Here is a 21633-nt window from a genome sequence, read left to right as displayed (position 1 = left end):
ACCAACACCCTGGAGTTGTTCAGGGAGAGGTGGGCGCCGCAGGGAGTGGAGTGCATCATTTCTCCCTCCAATTCTATTTTGATTTAGTCCCTACCCTCCCCTTCACTGTTTTGATCACATAGCACTGCCCTTTGATGTGAAGGGCAGTGTTTGTCACTGGCCACCCGGGTGTTTTCCTGTCTTCCTGGTGGTGGAAATCGAATAAAGATTCGTGCACTTTGTGACTTTCACTGTGTCTCACACCTACACACACACACACATGGGTGCTGGAAAAAAATAAGCACTACCGCACTTAGGTGGTAGTGTGGGGGTAAAATAAAAAAGAGAGAAAAAAAGAAAAAAAATATCTAACCAGGAGATTTAGAATTGCCTCAGCTGAGGGAACTGACTCTGAGCTGGCTGGTCACAGACTGCATACAGTGTACAAGTAAATACAGGGTGATTGGTGATGGCATACCGGCCTCTGTGCAATTATTTCACCCCTGTCTTTTCATCCTGTTGGTTCCAATCTCCAACTCGTTCTTCAAATTATACAGTGTTTTAGCCTCAACTGCTTTCTGTAGTAGCAAAACCCTTGGTGGCTGGATTTTGAGCTCAGCATTGAATGTACAACACTAGTTATTCATTGCACTTGCATTTGCTCACATACCTACTGTGGACATTTGCAATGGAACCTGTAGTTTGAAAACAGCTTTCTTTATGGGTGATGTGTGAACAGAAGCAATCCTTAATCAATCAGAATGAAAAAAACCTTATTCAGACACATGAAGTTTAAAGCTGAAAGGGTAGTTAACTCTAACTAAAGTAAAATAGAGAAGGAAAAAAATATGAACTTTCGAGCAAGGTATAAATGAGACGGAAAGCAAAAATAAAATTTAGGCCTGAATAATAATTAAAATACAAAGAAAGAGAATTTAAACTATACAAATTCACTTTTAGCAGTAGTGGTTTGTTTTTGGCAATAACAAAGACTTAATGACGTCACTAAAACTTTACACACTTGAATGAGTAAACAATATTTTCTAGTCTGTTTAGTGCTATTTAAATTTCATGTTCTTCTTATGTTTCAATAATGAGTCTCTGAGCAAGACACTGGAATGGTGCAGCTTTTGGAACATGCATGGCTACTCAGTTAACAAGTTCTGATTTTTTTTGTTTTCAATTGAGCATGTTCAGATGCCTGAAGTTTCTAAATTTGATATAGTCCGAAATAAAAGAAGAGTGTTGATGACCTCATTATTATTTCTACCACAACATACAGGCCACTGTGCTAGAACATTAACTGTTATGACATGGTTAGCACAACACCACATCCTCATCAACATGTGGCAGCACTGATACACTTCTAATATCCCACTGTTAATACTGGGTTACACTCAGTTAAATGATTGTGATGGTGTGACCTGGGTTTGACCTGCTGTCCTGTCACTGACTGCTGACTGGTACGCATTCTGTGAATGAATCAATTGGTCTGTGGAAATACAAGGTCTTAGTGACTAAATGATTGTGTACATGATAGAAAACTTTCACTTTTCCATTTTCTCCATTGGAAATCATTGTAATGTAGTGTTAATTAATGTGAGGATTCTTAATGCTGTGAAACAGAGTATCTCCTACATTCAACACACAATGTCAGTTTCAAGGTCAGGTACAGGACGACTGAATATCTTCTGGGATAGGGAGCCACCAGTATAGTTCTAATATCAAATACTCCCGGGCAAGGTATACAGTATTCTTAAATGAAGGTTCAAATACCAAAAACCATAATATTTAGCAAGGAAGATGATAATAGGAGCAGGTGAAGATATGGTCTGAAGTTACTCAAATTTACATTTTAATGCCTGGTTAGAAAATGAAAATTGAAGCAGGATGTTTTCTTGTTTCAAAAAAAAACCTTTTCAGTTTTCTTGGTCAATTTTGCCATTAAGCAGACAATTTGTATTTTCCAATCAAGGCAATGAGAGAAAATGACAGAAAATCAACTATTCACTACAATAACTCTGTAGCTTTCAAAACACCTCAGACAATTTGAAGGCACATTCAATACGTGCTTCACAAGATAAGACCAATGGCTGGTTCTTGTTTGATAATGCAATTGGTTTTAGGAATCTTCTTCAGAGCGGATTTCTTTTTCCTCTATTCTCACACCAGTTTTTCATGAGCATCAAATTCCTTTGCTACAGCACAGTTATTCGAGGTATGCACATGTTATGACTTCATTTGGTTTTCTAGAGGACCTGACTCTGTTCACCACTCAGAATTCTATGCACAATCTGCTCTGGGCATGTCTTAAATTCCTGGGAGACTCCTCCACAATGCAGCTCGGAACGCATGTTTGATTTCATGCATGGAGTACAATATACGTAAAACAGGAATTGCTGGGGTGAACGTTTGAGGCCTCCTACCAATTTCAGGATAGCATTTCGTAGCTTGGAAGATCATCTTTCAAGCTTGGTTTCAAATTCCTGGGCTCCTCTAGGCTCTGGATTAAACCAGAAAACTTAATTTCTACCAAAGGACCCAGACTATTGTCTTCTCCCCCATCACTGGAATAATTAAGACTTCAGTCTCGTGCTGAGTCTATTTCTGTTACTGGTTCCACTATTTTTCAGTTTCAGTCTGTTCTTGGCCACTTGTTATTTAATGTACAAGTAAGGTCATGATAGACCAGAACAATGTGGGAAGCAGAGCCTGACCTTTAACTATCATGACCTTGCCCTTGCACCAAGACCCATTCTACTGAGACAGCATGGTTGCCATTTGCAACAACCTATCCCATGTTTAAAACAAATTCACACACGACCATCTTCCATTCATCACAATGACAACCCTGAGCAGTGCATTGCCATCATAGAAACTTAGGCACCTTAGCATCTGCATTGAAGCATTGTGTAAGACATGCTGAGAGAGTATACAAAGCCAAAGGTGAGACGTTGGAGAGAACACACAAATCTCCAAACACCAACATCTCTGCATGCCTTCAAGTAAAGGGCAGAGTCTACAGGTGGACATTAACAATCTTCTCAAAATCCAATGATCCAGAGAGGAAGGAAGTCATCCTCAATGCCAAGGGACTTCTAAGAGGGACAAACTCATTTGGGCTGTGGAGTTTTCTGTTCCTCCATAAGAATATTTAGGAATTCCCACAATCTCCCACAATCAGTGACTGTAAGCTTCCTAATTAGCCAATTCTAGACTCACAGCTATATCAAACCATGGAAATATTGTGATACTCATTCAGCCACTACTCAGGGGAGTCTGATTCCAAAATAAGCACTTCACAAGGTGAACAGCTTCAGGCTTTCTCAATCATTGGCAGAGCTCCCAAACTTCAACAATGTAAGTTATCACAGCTCCAACTCCACTTCAAATGAGGAATGGTCTTCATTAAACTTTTTTGTCAAACATATTGGACTGAATTTTTTCTAAGTCACTGAGTGATGTGGGTACTGGTGAGAAAGTTTTTAGAATCATGTGAGTTCACCAGTAATAAGATTCTCAATGTCAAAAACAAAACGTCCTATTTTCAATGAAGTGTTAACTGGCAAGACAAGATTCTCACTAGTGAATGACAAGACACCTATTTGCATGTATCAGCATGTATTATTTGCTGCTTCCCATTATCCCACTCATTGGATTTAAAACTAGATGATGACAATTCCCGACGTGAAAGAGAGAGTGGTAACCAGGTGACTCCAGCTTGCTGCTCCTCCCGATAATTGTCTTGAAAACCAAGGCACTGACATTTCGCAGCACACTCCATGGGTGTTAGTGACCACATATGCCACCTGTCCGTGAGCACCTCCAAGTCCACATCAGGAAAGTGAGGTGCCAATTCCCCATTGCCAGGCATGTTTGGGCCAATTGATAAGAATCATAGAGATCAGTTACAGACTGACAGAGCTTGACTGAATGCACAGTTCAGTTTCAAAGATGGTGCTGATAACAGGAACCCTGAGAGGTCCTGGCAGTGGACAGTACTACTACATGTAGTAGGTGGGACAGTATGACAAATGATGCACAGGTAATGAGACTAGTTTGGGAAGTTAACACAAGAAAGCTCACTAGGGTACCAGGCATACCTAAAGCTGAGGTGTCAGCCAATTGAAGCTACAATGCAGGATTACTTGCATGTCAAACAACATGAGCAACATAGACAGGGCTAAGTATTTGAAAATCACGCAGCTTCATTTCAGAGTTTATGAGATGGAGACTGAACTACAGACTGGGAGATTATCCAGATTCTTTGTACCAGGAGGAAATCACATGTCTTAGTGTTCTGATTTGGTCAGTGGTCAGGAACAAGAAAGTGTGACTGTAGGTGAGGCTGGTAAGGTGATGTCTGGGCAGCCTACAACCTGAAGGACTCAACTTTGAGTTCTCCAATGTCAAATAACTTCCCCTTCCCCTGACTCCCTTCCCAGCCCCTCCCACTATTTTCCTGCCACCAACTAGATCCATTCCCCTCATTGACCAACCAGGTCGTACCCTCTGCTGTCTTCGCCTATCCCTACTTCCACACCTTACCCCGCCACCCTCCTTATCTGCAGCTCCGCCCACACACACACCCCAGTCCTGAAGAAGGGTTACACCCGAAACGCGACCTCTCCACCTCCTGAAGCTGCCTGGCTTGCTGTGTTCTTCCAGCCTCCTGCTGGTCTACCTTGGATTCCAGCATCTTCAGATTTTTTGTCTCTAAGGAGTGCAGGATTGTCAGCCTCTGCAAGTGTCTAAAAGATCTCAGGCACTCTCAGTCTATTTAATTGGAATAGTGGCTGCAGGCTGGATAAACAAACTGATCATAGAAAGTCCATTGTCTATAAGCCCCCTGACAGTAATGGGATAAAATATGCAAGAAGGAATATTGGGTGCTTGTTATAAAGGGACAAGAATAATCATGGGTGACGTCCATCTACATATAAATTGCAACAATCAGATTGGCATTAGTGGTCTGGGTAAGGTGTTCATAGGGTGCTTTTGAGATAGTTTCTTACAGCAACACATTGTAGAAACATCAAGAGACCAGGTTATATTAGACTTGATATTTTGCAATGTGCAGGATTAACTAATAATCTCAGAGTTACAGTGTCCCCCAGTAGCAGCAACCATAATATGATGGAATTTTGCATTAAGTTTGAAAGGGAGAAGACTGGGATTAAAATTAATATTTTGAACATAAATAAGGAATAGCATGGGCATAAAAGCTGTACTAACAGAACTGAATTGTCAGACATGGCTATGGAATAATCAAAAAGTCCTGTTGAAGGGGATATTTCAGAATACTCAGATTAAGTATAATTCTTCTATAAAGAAAATTTCTAAATGGAGGACTCAGCATCATGGTTAATTAAATGAAATAGCAAAGCATCACACTTAAATAAAAATGTGTCACTGTATAAAGTAGGAGGTCAGGACACAATGAATGGCAGAGAATGACTAAAAGCTTAATTAAGATCGAGAAATTAAAGTGTATGAGGACACCAGCTAGAAGTATAAAGATGGGTATCAAAGGTTTCAACTGATATTTAATAAGGAAAAGATAAATAAAATGAGTGTCATTCTCTAGAGAGTGATAACAGGGAGTTAACAGTTAGACAATAAGGAAACAACCAATAAAAGTAACAAAAGTTTTGCTTTTTTTAAATTATTCATTCATGTGATAAGGATTTCACCAGCTCGACCAGCTCTTATTGTCCATCCCAGATGCCCTTGACGAGGTGGTGGTACGTAAGTAAATGTGGCTGCTGTTTTGTGTGCATCAAAATTTTATTAATGGCAATATGTTTCATGTTTAGTTAATTTATATTTTACAGTGGTAGCAGTTGAAGGAAGGTCATTGTGCAGGACACTTTTTTTTTAAACTCATTCATAGGATGTGGATGTCACTGGGTGGGCCAGCCAGTACCATTGTCCACCCTTGAGATGCCTTCTCAAAGACTGCAGTCTGTTTGGTGTAGAGACAAGAATTTGACCCAGAGTCACTAAAGGAAAGAGGAGATACTTCCAATTTGAGATGCTGAGTGGCTTAGAGGGGCAATTGTAGCACCCTTTTAGCTGCTGCTCTTGTCTTTCTAGATGGAAGTGGCTGTGGGTTTTGTTGTTGGTGGTAAAGGTAGCGAATCCTTGTGGATGTGGTGCCAATCCAATGGGCTGTTTGGTCTTGGATGGTACCGAGCTCCTTGAGTATTGTTGGGGCAACACTCATCCAAGCAAATGGGTAATATTCCATCTCATTCCTGACTTGGGCCTTGTGGATTGTGGACAAGCTTTGCAGAGTCGAGAGGTTGAGTTTCAAATTGAAGCTGTCTTCACTATAGTGAAATCAACAAGCATTCTAGCAATACCTGTAAACCTAGAGGTGAAAGGGAGACAGGAACTTGTTTAAATTACATGAGGGAAGTAGTAACCAAGCAAAGTGAGGGATCTGCAGGCTAACCAGTCTCTTGGTCCAGACGAACTTCATCCTGAGGTTTCAATGTGGCTTTTAATGAAGTAGTAGATGAGTTGGTGATAGTTTTACAAAATTCTCTAAATTCAAGAACGTTTCCATCAGACTGACAAGTAGCAAATATAATCTCTGTAATCAAGAAGGGAGGAAGGCAGAAAGCAGGAAACTATGGACCTGTCATGGAGATTTGATCATTAAAGAGATTATCGCTGTGCACTTAGAAAACCTCAAGGCAATTGGGAAGAGTTGGCATGGTTTTATCAAAGAGAAGTCATGTTTAACCAAATTACTTGAGGGACTAACATTACTGTTAGTAATGAAGAAGAGCCTGTCGGCATGCTATACTTGGATTTCCAAAGACATTTGATAGGGTACCATATGAAAGGTTATTATGGAAAATAAATGCTGATGGTGTAGGGAGTAACATGGATAAGAGATTGGTTGGCTGGCTGAAAACAGAGACTATAACAAATGGGTCTTTATCTTTGATGTGACCAGTGAAGTCTGGCAGCTGCTCTGCTATGACCTTGACTTTTCACCATTTACATTGATGACTGAGATGAAAAGGAGCAAAGACATGGTAAACAACACCAAGCTAGGTAAGTAAGTATGTTGTGAAGAAGACATAAGGCAGTTGCAGATGGATATAGATAAGTTGAGTGTGTGGGCAAAAATCTGGCAGACAGAGTATAATCTGGGAAAATGTACAGTCATTCACTTTGCCAGGAAGAATGTAAAAACAGGGTACTGCTTAAGCAGAGAATGTTTGCAGAATTCTGAGCTGCAGAGGGATCAAATACAAGAGTCACAAAAAATAAATATGCAGATACAGACGTAATCAGGAAGACTAACGAAATGCTATTTTTTATTATGAGAGGAACTGAACATGAAAATCAGGATGTTATACAGGGCATTGGTGAGTCCACATTTCAAATGCAGATTTGGACTCCTTACATAAGGAGGATAACGTAAATGCATTGGAAGTGGTTCAGAGAAGGGTTTACTGGATTGATATCTGGAATGATTTTTGAGGACAGGTTGGACAGGCTGGCCTTGTTTCCAACAGAGTTTAGAAGAATTGGGGGGGTTGGCGGAGACTTGATTTAAGTGTATAGGATCCTGAATAATCTTCACGAGGTGGACATGGAAAGGGTATTTCCCGTTTTGGGTCAGTGCGGAACTAGTAAAGACTGTTCTAAAATTAAGAATTACCCTTTTAGGACAAGGATGAGGACTTCATTATCTTTCAGAGGGCTGTGTGACTTGGGAACACTGCCTCGGAGAAGGCAAAGTCAATGACTATTTTTAAGAGAGAGTTGAATAGATCCTTCCTAGGCAGGAATGGGAAAGGTCATCAGAAGTAGATGGGGATGTGGAACTTGGAATACAGACTGATCAATCATGATCTCATTTGAGTAGCAGAGCAGATTTGAGAGCTGAAATGGTCACTTCTGCTCCTGTTTGGTATATTTGCATGATCAACTGGTTAAATGTAATGGTGGATCTGAATTGTTGATCCAACTGATTGCACCATCGAAAGTATTTGTCAAATAACCACTGAGAGCATTATCAGATAAATCTTCAAATTGTTTGAGAAAAATGGCCAGAAAATATTATCAGCTCAGAGTTGCCAAATAATAGGAAGCAAATTATTGTTACATAAACACAAAATTAATGCATTTCTCTAAAGCCAGAAACCTTAGAGAAATAGATTGATTTACAGAAATTCATCAACCTTATTTTGCAAAATAATCCAACAGGGGTGCACTGTCATAAATAAAGGTGATGAATTTAACCTGAGGGTTCACTACAGATGAAGTTGTGAAGCCAGGGCATTCATGGTAACTTCAGCTAGTATGGGAGTTGAACCTACAATGCTGGTATCACCCTGCATTGTAAGCTAACCATACAGCAAACTGAGCTAACTGACCTCCACACTCTCTACATTCGGAACTGACATAAGATCATCTGTCATCCAGGCTGTCTTGTACTGAATTTAATGTTTCTAGAAATGCTCATAATATAATTTGCTCCAGTAACCTGGCCACAGCAATGTTAGTGGCCACTGTAGGACATTCACATCACAGCAGACAAAACATGTACTGTTCAAGTTTGACATTAAGGTTTCAGTTTTTTAACCAATTGAAAATCAATTGGTTGTAACTCCGACATGAGCTCAGGACTATGAGAAAGAGATGTGCCATTTCTGAGGATCTCTGCTGCAACACATCTATATGTGACTAACAGATGAAAAGAAAGTTAGCTGCAATTATATTCCCCTCCTCACCCCTAACTGCCACAATTGAATGGCTTGTCTACTCTCATTTACAAAGGCTATGTGAAGAATGAGTCCAGTTTTGGAGGTCTGTACTTATGAAACTGTGACTCAGCATTAATCAGTACCTCCAGCCAACAAAAAGGGAGCATTCAGAGAGGATGAAAAAAAAGATTACTATTGTGTATCTATTTCACAACACCATGAAATAATGCATTAAAATACAGATTAGGTCTTCATGACACCAGCCAGCTCAACCTAGAGCTATTGACCTCGCCAGCATATTTCAGACAAAATCATTAACTGTGCTTTACAGAACTGTGATAATTTATTGCACAGTTCCCATTAATTCTGCTTTTCTAAAACTGACTGATATGAGATTTCTCAACTCCAGTCTAGAGCAGCAACAGCACCATGGTTACCTCTTTGAGGTCCGAAGAAAGAGCAGTGAGTCGTTCATTTTCAGACTGGACATTGACCACAACCGTCCTAGCTTGTTTCAGCTCTGTCTGCAGCTCCAGAATCTTACTGAGGTAATAGGCCTCCTTTGATGCAGATTCTTGCAGGAGGGTCTCTTCACGGGTCTCACCGTCTTCTGCAACTTTACGATGGTTTGAATACGCCTGACCGAATGCCTGAAAAATAAATGCATTGACATCTTTAATTCTTTTTGATTGGACAAAGACAGGAACATTGAGCTTTACTTGCAATCGTTCAACAAATAACATAACATATGGAGTTAAAGCTCTCCTTATCAATGTTATATGTAGCAATGACATGCACTTGGGGTTACCAGGCAGTAAAACGTTTTTTTAGATTACATTACAGTATGGAAACAGGCCCTTCGGCCCAACAAGTCCACACCGACCCGCCGAAGCGCAACCCACCCATACCCCTACATTTACCCCTATACCTAACACTATGGGCAATTTAGCATGGCCAATTCACCTGACCTGCACATCTTTGGACTATGGGAGGAAACCCACGCAGACACGGGGAGAACGTGTAAACTCCAGTCAGTCACCTGAGGCGGGAATTGAACCCGGTTCTCTGGCGCTGTGAGGCAACAGTGCTAACCACTGTCCCACCGTGCCGCCCACTACGTTGCAACTGTATAACATTATACAAAACATGAAGACTGCAAAACAGTAATAAAACTAAGATCTGCTGATCTAACAGATCTGTGCAAATAATTCTTTACTCCAGCAGTGATGCCAAGCACATTCTTGACAGCTTAAAAAGGAAAGGAAGATAATCATTATGCATTTCCTAGTCACAGAAGAAATTTGCAAGATATATAGACTAGGAATTTGCAGTGAAAGAGGGAGGCTGTCAGCCTGTTATTAAAGTGTAAACAGGAGAAAAATCTCATGGAACCACTTAGGTGCAATTAAATGTGAAAATCAGGATGTTGCTGTCCAAGGCACTGAGCTCCCCCAGACATTGTGTGATAACAGCATCTCTCATGTCAGAGACTCACCACTGAATTGTATACTAAAATATGGCATGAAGTTGTTGTCCTTACCAATATATGCATTACTTGTTTCAGAAAAGTTGAAGCTTACATTGTAGACATTTCAATCACCCTAAATAATTAAATGTTGCTCAAGCATTTCATTCTAACAAGGCAGACATTCGTTCTGTACTTAGACGGATTTTTCAGGATTGATTATTTGAACATCAGGATTTCAGTTATCTGGAGTTGAGGAATAGCATCTGGTACATCATCACCAGCAAACTGTTAAGTCTGCAGAAACACCAACACGGCTAGAAATAATTGTTATACCTTTGGGGCACTTCTTGTACTGGACCAAAGGATTCTTAATTCCAGTATCATTTAAAGCTTACAAAATATCACCAATATCATCTCAGAAGATATCGTCCTTGTCCTTTAAGGTAACCAGCTGTGTTGAGGATCAAAGTAGTTTTTGCAAAGAACAGTGATTCCCATTACTGTGCACAATGATGACCCATTTAGTTCAACTGAATATGCATTCTCCTATATAACCAGCCATTAACCACCAACCATAGGAGAATTTAGCAGCAATTGTTTGTTCAAGCGACACATAAGAAACGTTATACTCTGGTTATTCACCGATAATTATTCAGCTTTGACAAAGGGTCAATTAGACTCGAAACGTCAGCTCTTTTCTCTCCTTACAGATGCTGCCAGACCTGCTGAGATTTTCCAGAATTTTCTCTTTTGGTTTCAGATTCCAGCATCCTCAGTAATTTGCTTTTATTTGAGAATTATTCATTACTTGCTCATCTACAATTTCTCTCAATCTACAATTTCTAACACAAACAACAATACAAATTTAGAATCTATTTAGGTGCAGCCTCTTACACAGCACTGAGGACTGGGTGGGAAAATGGAGGAAATTTGCATAATCAGCCCTGATCTCCTTGAATGGCTGAGGAGGTTACACCTGCTCCTATTGCTAATGTTCTTACACTTTGGCACAAATGCTTTGACTTTATTTTGTTACAAGAGGCCATTTCGCCAATTATGTCTGTACCAGCATTTCATTACAACAATCCAAAGATAACCCAAATAGCCCTGCTTTCTTCTCCTGGCCTTTGTTCCCCTGTTTCTAATAATATTTTTTCCAATTTACCACTAAAAGATGCAATGATTTCTACCTCAACCATTGCCTGTGTCTAAGTATTCTATATTCTAATTATATTTGAATAAAAAAAGAAAATCTCAGATGCTGGTTCTTCACTTATGATGATAATTTTATACTGATTTCTTTTCACTCCCATTCCAAACAGAGAAAATAGTTTCCCCTAGCCACTTTGTTACAACATTCCAAAACTTCTTTTTGATCTTCACTTCCTCTCTGTCCTAGTGGAAATAATTCTAGTACCTCAAATTTCTCCTCAATGCTCCTGTCCCTGTCCCTGTCATCATCCTGGTGAATCAGACACTGTCCCAAGCATTATAAACAGGGCCATAGAACACACAAACAACTTGTAAAACTTGTATAAAACATAGTTTGGCCTCAGCTGAAATGCTGCATCCCGTTTTGGCCACCACATCTCAGAGAAAGTGCAGAAAAGATGAATAAGAATGGTTCCGGAGCTAAAGGACATCAGTTTGTAGTTGGATTGGAGAAGATTGGCTTATACTTCTTGGAGAAGAGAAGGTTGAGAGTAAATTTGATTAAGATGTCCAAATCGTGAGGGCTCTGGTCAGAGTAGATGAGGAGAAACCGTTCCCATTGGTGGAAAAGACTAGAAAGTGAGGACATATATTTAAGGTAATTAATGAAAAAAAAAATGGTAACATGAGGAAACACTTCTTCACATAGCAGGTGGTTTGAGTCTGGAGTGTACTGCCTGAGAGAATGATGAAGGCAAGTTCAATCAAAGCATTCAAAAGGGAATTGGAGATGCTGGGACTTTTCTCCTTGAGGTCTGACAAGATGCAGGGCTGCTCGGAGAAGGTGAGAGAACGCTGAGCTGAACTGTCCCTTTAGAGAGCCAGCACAGACTTAATCAGCCAAATCACCGCCTTCTGTACTGTAATGATTTTGTGATTCTGAATCCTTGCAATAGCATTCATTCCCGTTTTACAAAATGGTGCTGACGTCTGCACCAATGCTCAAACAATGACCTAATTAATTTTTTATATTAATTTACCATTATTTCAGAAAGAAACACCAAGAACTTGCACTTATATAGAAACTTTCACTCTCTACAGATTTCCTAAAAAACGTCACAATTAAATAAGTACTTCTGAACTGTAGTCACTGTGATACTGTGGGGAAAACACAGCTGCCACCCTGCTCAAATGTGTATGATACCAGAAATAGCAACATGGTAACATCGAGATAATCGCACTGTGTTAGTTATAGTAGCTGAGGAAAATATCATCAAGGTAGATGAACTGCCTCACTCTTCTTGGAATAAGGCAATGGCATCTTTTCCACTCTCCCAAAAAGGCAGAGGGGATCCCACTTTAACAGCTCTTCAGCACCGTAGCACTCCTTTAACATAACATCGGAATTTTAGGTGGTGTGTTTAAGTGTCTAGAATTAAATGTGAACATACAGCCTACTCCTCCAGAAGAGAAGATGCTAACATGTAACTAAGGTTGCTACCTTAAAAAATGAGAAGATATTGGACAAAAATGGATGAAACAAAAATCAGTGTTTTTCAGATACTACATAGTGCAACAAATTAAAAAACTGATCCTATTTTAGAACAGAACTCCAAACCCATCTCAACTGATGGAGGAAAATTAATATTTTTCTGACTGTGACGTAGAGAATGGGTTTTGAATTGTACTTCCAGCTCTGACAGAGTAAAAGATGACTTCTTCTCAGGTGGAAGTGAATACAATGTTAAAACGCCGAGTTAACACATTCTCCTCTCATTTTTGAAACCTACTTTACATCCAGTTCAGAATGGTGCAATGAAAGTCTTTCATCTTAACTGGCAATAAATATCTACTTTAAGTTAATTTTCACGATCTTCAGCTGTTTTTAGAAGATGGAAATGTACTAACCAAAACAAGACTTACATCATTTTGCATTTGCTGCACTCTTACACTGTGTTTACAGGGATGGACAGATCAGAGGCAACTAAATGGCTGAAAACATGTGAAGATGTGTACAGAGGAATCTCGATTATCTGAAGGACACAGGCAGGGAGTATTTTGCTCGGTTAATCAAATTCCAGATAACACAGTTAGCCAAGCATCGGAACGTTGCTATCTTCTTCGGATAATCCAAAGTTCGGTTAATCGAATGCCGGATAATTGAGGTTCCTGTGCGTCCAGGAGATGTTGCTGAAAGGAAGCTGACACGTGATTTGAAGCCAAAACTATCCCTTGGGGACCCAGAGAGAGTTGTCTTAGAAACAGGAAAAGAAGCCACTGCTGGACATGTGTGTGTTGATTATATTCAGTTAGGCAGAAATGGAACCATGCAAGAAATATCCATGAATCTAGATAATGGCAAAGGTCGAATCAGGCATATTTGAGAAAGGTCAAGAAGCATAAGCAGTATTAATGCAAGACAATCACAGTCACAGAATAAGCGAGTGACATCTGGCAGGGTAATTTTTACACTATAAAATGGATGAAAATCAGACTGCAAGAAACACATGGGGCATTTGGAGTAGATATGCACATTTAGGAAGCACATTCAATCTTAAAGAGAAAAGGTGATTAAAGAGGAATGGATGTTGGGGATGAAGCTGTTTGTAGAAGAGAACAGTTCTGAACAGGCAGCGCTAGTAGAACAGGAAACTTTAATATAATCAGCCAGCACTTGGGTCAGGAAATTGAGCATGGGAATTAGTCAGGTGGAAGAGATTAATCTGGAAATGGGTGAGGAGATCAAAGAAAGAACAAGCATTTGGCAAGGATTGAAGGTGAGAGACACTTAAGAATTAGTGATTCTTAGTTGAAGGTTTGAAGGACTTTATCTGGAAAACATGAACTAAGGCTTGCTGAATGGCATTCTTAATCCATATTAATCTTACATTTTTAAAATGTGCATATCTGTGCACACTCCATTGTGGATAGTCATAGATCATTCAATCATAATTTTAAAAACCCAAATTTCCCTAAAATGCATATTCAGCATAGATTATCTTCTTTATTACACCTGCAGGGTAGGTTTAAATAAAAGTATAGAAAGTGCTCTATGGCATGCATTAATCCAACAAGTAACATTACAATATGTATATGTATATGGTAAATGCTAGGAATTAAGTGAATTTGCACTAAAATGTTTTGATTTGATTTATTATTGTCACATGCACCAAGATACAGTGAATAGTATTGCATTGCGTGTTAACCCAACAGATCATAGCTCAGGGTAACAGAACAGAATGCAGAATATGGTGCTACAGGAAAAGAGAAGGTGCAGAGAAAGATCAACTCGCATTTGAGAAGTCCGTTCATAACTCCGATAACAATATAACAGGTCAATTTCTTGGGATTTACAGAATGTCTGTATGTGTTTTCAATTATGAGCCGAATTAATCTTCACATCTTTTCCACAATTTAGTGCAGTTAGTTATCTGATTGAAAAAGGCTTGTTTGAAGAAAATACAACGGAATATGCTCTGCCAGCTTTCATACAAATAACATTGAATAAGTGATGTTTTACAAGGGCACAAATTCAATACTTGGTAATGATTTAAATGAGGGAACTAAATGTAATACCTCAAAATGTGCAGGTGACACAAAGCTGGATGGAAAGGTGAACTGTGATGAGGATGCAGAGATGTGGCAGTGTGATATGGACAGACTGAGTAAGTGAGCAAATGCAGTATGGTGTGGATAAATGTGAGGTTTGGTAGCAATAATAGGAAGGCAGATTATTATTTGAATTGCATAAGGGAAATATCCAGCAAGATCTGGGTATCCTCATGCACCAGTCATTGAAAGTAAGTGTGCAGGTGCAGCAGGAAATAAAGATAAACAGGATGTTGGCCTTCAGAGGTGGAGGACTCAAGTGCAGGAACAAGAACGTTTTACTGCAATTACAGAGAGACTTGGTGAGGCCAAGCCGGGAATATTGTGAGCAGTTTTGGTCTTTTTATCTGAGAAAGAATGTACTTGTTATTGAGGGAGTTCAGTGAAGATTTACCAAATTGATGCCTGAGATGGCAGGACTAACATATGAAGAGATTCAGTCAGTTAGGGTATTCACTGGAATTTCACAGACAGTGGGGATTTCACAGAAACTCAAATACTTCTGAAAGGACTAGACAGGTTAGGTGCAGAAGGGATGTTCCCGATGGTGGGGAAGTCAACAACCAGGGGGTCATAGTTAATGGATAAAGGGTAAACCTTTTAGGGCTGAGACAAGGAGAAGTTTCTTCTCCCAGAAAGTGGTGAACTCATGAAATTCATTCCCACAGAAAGTGTTTGAGGCCAAAACATTGTGTTTTCAAGGAGGTAGATGTAGCTCCTGCCTAAAGGGATATGTGGTGAGGCAGCATGAGAGTATTAAGTTTGATGACCAGCCATGGTCATATTGAATGCAGAGCAGAGTACTCTTCCTCTTATTGTCTATGTTTCAATGTTTCAATTCGAATGTCAGTGACTCGGGTACAGGATACAGCCTGTTGGATTATTACATGTTCATTTCTGTTTCTCTAATGTGACTGACAGTTGGAGAAATGTGTTGGGAATCTCTCTGATTTAGAGTTCGGTGCAACCCAACTGAGAGTTTTCACATGGTCTCTCCTGCTCTGCCACTGGCAGACAGCTCGGCTACAAACTGAACTTCTGCCAAAATTACTGCAATGGAGAGCTGGAGAAACTCTGTTGACATGCCTGGCCGACTTGGCTCAATGGGGCCTGAAAACTAGAGTGGTCAAAAATGTTGAGAATGTTTTGAGAAGGAGAAAGTGAGAACTGTTTCTGAGAAAGTTTCTGAGAAGGCTGAACAGTGCAGTCAATTAAGTTCAAAATCTAATCCAACTTGAAGCAGAGAATAAACCTTACCCCTTTACAACTGCACTGCAACAAGTCAGGTGATATCATAGAATCCACACAGTGTGGAAACAGGCCATTTGGCCCAACAAGTCCACATTGACCCTTCGAATCGTAACCCACCCAGACCCATTCCCCCTGACTAATGCAACTAACCTATACATCCCTGAACACTATGGGAAATTTAACATGGACAATTCACCTAACCTGTACATCTTTGGACTGTGGGAGGATACCAAAGCGCCCAAAGGAAACCCACACAGAGACAGGGAGAATGTGCAAAACCCCACACAAAAAAAAAATCACCCGAGGCTGGAATCAAACCCAGGCCCCTGGCGCTGTGAAGCAGCAATGCTAACTATTGAGCCACTATTCAATTCCAATCCTGATAGAGGAATGCAGAAATCTTTTGAAAAAAGATGTAGTTCTCTTCTATTTTTTGAATGATAATCACACCCACGTCACACTGTTTGCACACAGCAAAATCCACTCCATAAAGGCTATTTGTAAGAGAATGATACGTTGATGACTTACATTGTAAGACAATTTTAGTACTTTCAAACAGCAAATAAAATCTACATTGTCAGGCCTCAAAATGTTGTCTTCAACCAAGTGTCAGCCAATGGCTAGAAATTTGAATTGTTCCCTGTAGAGCTGGAGAGGACCATTTGTTTCATTATTTTGTTCATTGGGGAATGACTGAATGCAATCAATTGCTTTAATTCAAATATCATCCTCTAAAATAATAAATGATTTTTATTTTAGAAAACAAGACTTTTGCAAAAGACTTTCCTTCAAAGTTGCAAATGCATTTTGAATTGTGGCGTGAAATGCTACATTTGGACCCCTCTAACATCATGCAACTCAGCAGTTCAGGAGGAGGCCATTTGACCCAATGTGTTTATGATGGCTCATTGATGGAGCAATCAGAAATGAATTCATTTCCCAGCTCTCTCCCCATCACCATCATCTTGCAATGCAATTGTCTACTATTTTACTTGGTCAGAAATGTCTACAAGATTTGGCAGCAAATCATATTAATTTCTGAAAAAGACTCTTTGGATTCAAAATGTTAACTCTGGTTCTCTCACCATAGATGTTGCTAGACCTGCTGAGTTTCACCAGCATTTTCAGCTTTTATTCGCATTAATGTCAATCAGACTATTTAGGTAGCTCACTGTTACCATTGTGTAAATGAACACTAGCAAGCTTCTGGGATGGCTATTTGATATCAAAGTTACATCAAAGACTTTGTGAACGTTACACATACTAGTTGCTTTCTTTGAACAAGAGATAGTGATAGAAACATAAAACACAGAGACGAAGAAATAGGATAAATTAGAGTAAAAAAAAGGAAAATAGAAAATGAAAGCAAATGTGAATTACAAATTTGAGAAACAGTAACAGAAAAAGGAGGAAAATTATGAGAAGAGGGAGCAGAAGAGTGCAACTGTAAATCAGTGTTTGGTACAGTATTGATGTCTCTGTCTTTGAGAGGTACCGGGGTGAATAGGCAATCAGTGAGTAAAATGTGAAGTTTTCACCCATGAAATGTGGGACCAGTCAGCCTATCTATCATGATTAGGAACGATGGAACATCAAGTCAGCCATCAATCATACAAATCAAATTCTCTTTTTCTCTGTTCCTAATCCTCGTCACAGTAGATGGAATTAGAAGGTCATGTACTTCCTCAAAGTGGTATGAACTCTTCCTGGACTGCAAATGTTAACCTTCCTGAGGGAGACTTCAAGTCACTTCGACAGAAAGCCCGAGAGCAATAGTGTCACTTTGGCTGGAGTTGACATGGCTCAGGGAAACCATAAGACAAATTGAGCAAATATTGATAAAGATCGCCATCACTTAAAACAAAGAGCAGGTGGATGTTTGGAATGGAGCTGGTCTTGTTGCAACCAGCTGATTCTGCCTTAACCACAACTCACCAAAGAGCCATCAGTTGTACACAATGTATAAATTTCAATAAGCATAATGAAGAGTCTGTAATACAATTGATTAGGCAAAAGTGAGTAGATGCTGGAAACCAGAGTTTGGATCAGAGTGGTGCTGGAAAAGCACAGCAGGTCAGGCAGCATCTGAGAAGCAGGAAAATCGATGTTTTGAGCAAAAGCCCTTCATCAGGAATTAACCAATTGGTTAGTCCAGTGTAGTACTGAGCATTGGATTCATGTCGTTCTGGTGAAATCACTGACCTCAAGTGGACATAAAGGATTAAACTGCACTATGAAGAGCAACATAGCAGTCTCCTTAGCAATAATAGCTAATCTTTCTCAATTAACCAATATCACACTATTGTTTCTTGGTCTTGGCTGTTTGAAAATTGGTTGCTGCATTTCAGACACAGATTAATTTGAAAATACTTAGTTGGCTATAAAACACTTTGGATGTACTCAGGTCATCATCAAGCCATTGTAACCCAGAAGAAAGTGACGGGCAGGACATATAGGTGGAAAGTTTAACATGTTAAACCTCCAGGATTCTATCCATCCAGCCGGAGCCAGTCATGTAAGAGTAACTGGAATCTAAAAGAGGTATCAATAGGATGAAAAGAAGTTATTGTGGATTATTTTATCAAAATCAGAAACAAATCAGAAACCGTAAACAAGCTCATTAGAATTATTTAAGTTCTCTGTTAAGTAATGAAATAACAGGAGCAAATTTTAAAATTATTTCATCAATAACAACCAGATAAATAGCACTTCAAGTGGTTTCAGAAGGAGAAGAATCTGCCTCATCAAATTCCTGGAATTTGTGAAAATGACAACGCAAGTGGAACTTCATGAAGGCTTCTGATAAAGATTCTCACATAAGGCCTTTGTTAAGCTGCGTGCGTACGTATGTGTCTGGGGGAGGTGGGAGTTCAGGACAAATCCACAAAAAGTACAAGTAAGAAATTGGCTGAATGGCAAAAAGCACCAATCAGGTGACAGAGGTACTAATTGCAGCATATTAGCATTTGCACACTCATATTGCTAACACCGATGAGCCCAACTGCCCATATGAGACTTCTATTTGTGAATAAAGATGTGTATCTCAACTCTTCATTATCCCAGTGATTCTTGACCCATTGATCTTCACTGCACTCAGAACCTCAAGACAAGTTGGTCAGATTTACTATAATAGAAGCTAGGAGGGACACTGGAAGTGCAAGTAGCAATGATTCAAATTGCTATATGTGGAAAGAAAAATAACAAACACACAATCCACTGATACATTTGACAAAAAATGTAGGAAGCTCAACGCAATCAACCAAAGCATGAGTCAACACAAACAACAGGTCACTTAACTGGATCATCAACACAGTAAATATAGGTTAGAAAAATGTCAAATCATACAATGCTTTTGTCCAATTACAATTTTCCAATGTCTCAAATCGCTTTACAATGAAGTACTTTTTTGAAGAATATATTGTTGCAACATGGGGACTATTGTAACGGAGGATCAGATTTTAAGTGATAGAGAAGGTAAACCCAAAAATGTCATCAAACAAAGTTGAGGGATCAGGCCAAAGGTCAAGAATTTCAAACTCATTTAAGATAAACTTAGAAATCATCACCACACATTCTTCTTCACACAAGGAACAATTAATAGATGTAATAGATTATTGATCAATGATGTCAAAATAAAAGCTGAGAATTATTTTAGAGCAAGTGGACACACATAATTCTGAGTTGGTTGCAGGAGGGGGAGGGGAAACTATCAGCATTTTTGTCACATGAATTATATATCCAAATCCCATGTGCTATTATTAAGATGTCAAGGTTGCAATCATACTTATAAAGCACCCTTAAATGTCAAATTTCATGCACATAAATTTAAACTGCTGACAAGCGTGCCTGTGTGTGGTAGTCTATTTGATCTAAAAGGTTACAGAGGTCAGATAATGTGCCTCCAACAGAATATTAACTACTTCTTTGCAGAGGCATATGATAGCGATTATATGGTTTTGGAAAATTTAAGAAAAAGCTGAACGGCTTAATGTATTGAATATGTACCAGAAATGAAATCTCTTAGGGTGCAATTACATTACAAACATTATTTAGCATCAACTTGCTTTTGCATTGCTCCTGCTATTACTGGAAAAGAAAAAATTGTGTTATACAGTGGCTTCCGTGGCCTCAGAATGTCCTAAAGTAGCTCACAGCCACTAATGTACTTGAAGATTCAGATCAGGCTTTAAATCTTGGAATTCTTTAACACAGAAACAATTTCAAACTAATGCTAAAACCGGTAGTACAACATCAGCCTTAAGGCTTCATTAATAACTTGTCATCATTTGAAATTGAGTTCCTAGCAAGTAAAGCTTTCAAACAATTAATTTGGATGTTTGAAGCAGAAAAGCTCAACTATGCTCAATACAGGAAGTGTGTTAGCAGGTTTAGTTTGGGCCTTTTCACACAGCAAGCAATAAAGATGTATACTTATATATAGCACATCTTATGACTAGTGAAAGCTTCAAAGTGCTTTACAGTCAATTATGAAGTATTTCTAAAGTGAATTATTATTGCAAGATTGAAAACACTGCAGCCAATTTGCCTACATACAGCAATATGATAATGGTCAGAAAATCTATTTTTGGTTTGCAATGTTGATTGATGGATAAATATTAGCCAGTACAACAGGATTACTCTGTTGGTCATCTTCAAAATAGTCCTGTGGAATATTTTACATGCATTTGAGAGGGCCAATGGGGCTCTGCTTTAATGAGTTGTCTGAAAGATGGCACCCCCAACAACCCAGCCCACCTTAGTATAGCACTGAACTATCAACCTTGATTTTGTCTTGGACAAACAAATCATAAAGATCATATATTTTAATGTCATGTCATATACTTCTACTGTGATGCTCGTAAATACTTGTTCGAGTTGCTACTTCCAGGACCATTATCAGTGATAGATGTGTACTTCATTACATTCTTGTATGCTCCAGCACTTCACCTGTGATTAAGGATACATATAAACATTTCAGATCAACCCAACAGTACACAGGTTCTACAGCACATGGCATCATGTGCTTCAAACTTCAATGATTTGGAGCCAGAAAGCAAGTTTATTTTTCCTGCTCTGGATGAATAATCCATTTAAACAGGAATGTTAACTACACAATGGACCCAAGTTATGTTACAGTGAAGTAATCATTTATGGGTGGCATGGTGGCTCAACAGTTAGCACTGCTGTCTCTCAGCAGCAGGGACCTGGATTCAATTTCAGCCTTGTGTGACTGCGTGGAGTCTGCATGTTCTCCCCATGTCTGCAAAGACCATGTTTTTTTGGGGTGGTCCTGTTTCCTCCCACAGTCCAAAGATGTGCAAGTTAGGTGGATTAGTTGTACTAAATTGCCCCATATTTTCCAGTGATGTGAAATTAGGTGGATTAGCCATGAGTTACGGATATAGAGTAGGGACTGGGTGGAATGCTCTTCAGTGGGTCAGTGCA

General features: G+C 39.3%; 1 protein-coding gene across 4 annotated transcripts in view; it reads right to left on the bottom strand.

The window, feature by feature from the left end:
* Positions 1-21633, bottom strand: part of bicd1a (bicaudal D homolog 1a) — a 277734-nt gene that overhangs the window by 172986 nt on the left and 83115 nt on the right. For all 4 annotated transcript variants that reach the window (XM_043709237.1, XM_043709235.1, XM_043709238.1 and 1 more), the window contains exon 2: positions 9146-9358. In XM_043709237.1, the coding sequence (XP_043565172.1) occupies positions 9146-9358 (213 nt within the window). The remainder of the gene's footprint in view (positions 1-9145; positions 9359-21633) is intronic.

This window comes from Chiloscyllium plagiosum, chromosome 19 (assembly GCF_004010195.1).
Source record: "Chiloscyllium plagiosum isolate BGI_BamShark_2017 chromosome 19, ASM401019v2, whole genome shotgun sequence".
In the NCBI taxonomy this organism is placed as follows: Eukaryota; Metazoa; Chordata; class Chondrichthyes; order Orectolobiformes; family Hemiscylliidae; genus Chiloscyllium; species Chiloscyllium plagiosum.
Note: the sequence above shows the minus strand (reverse complement) of the source record. Positions and strands in the feature narration are given on the sequence as shown.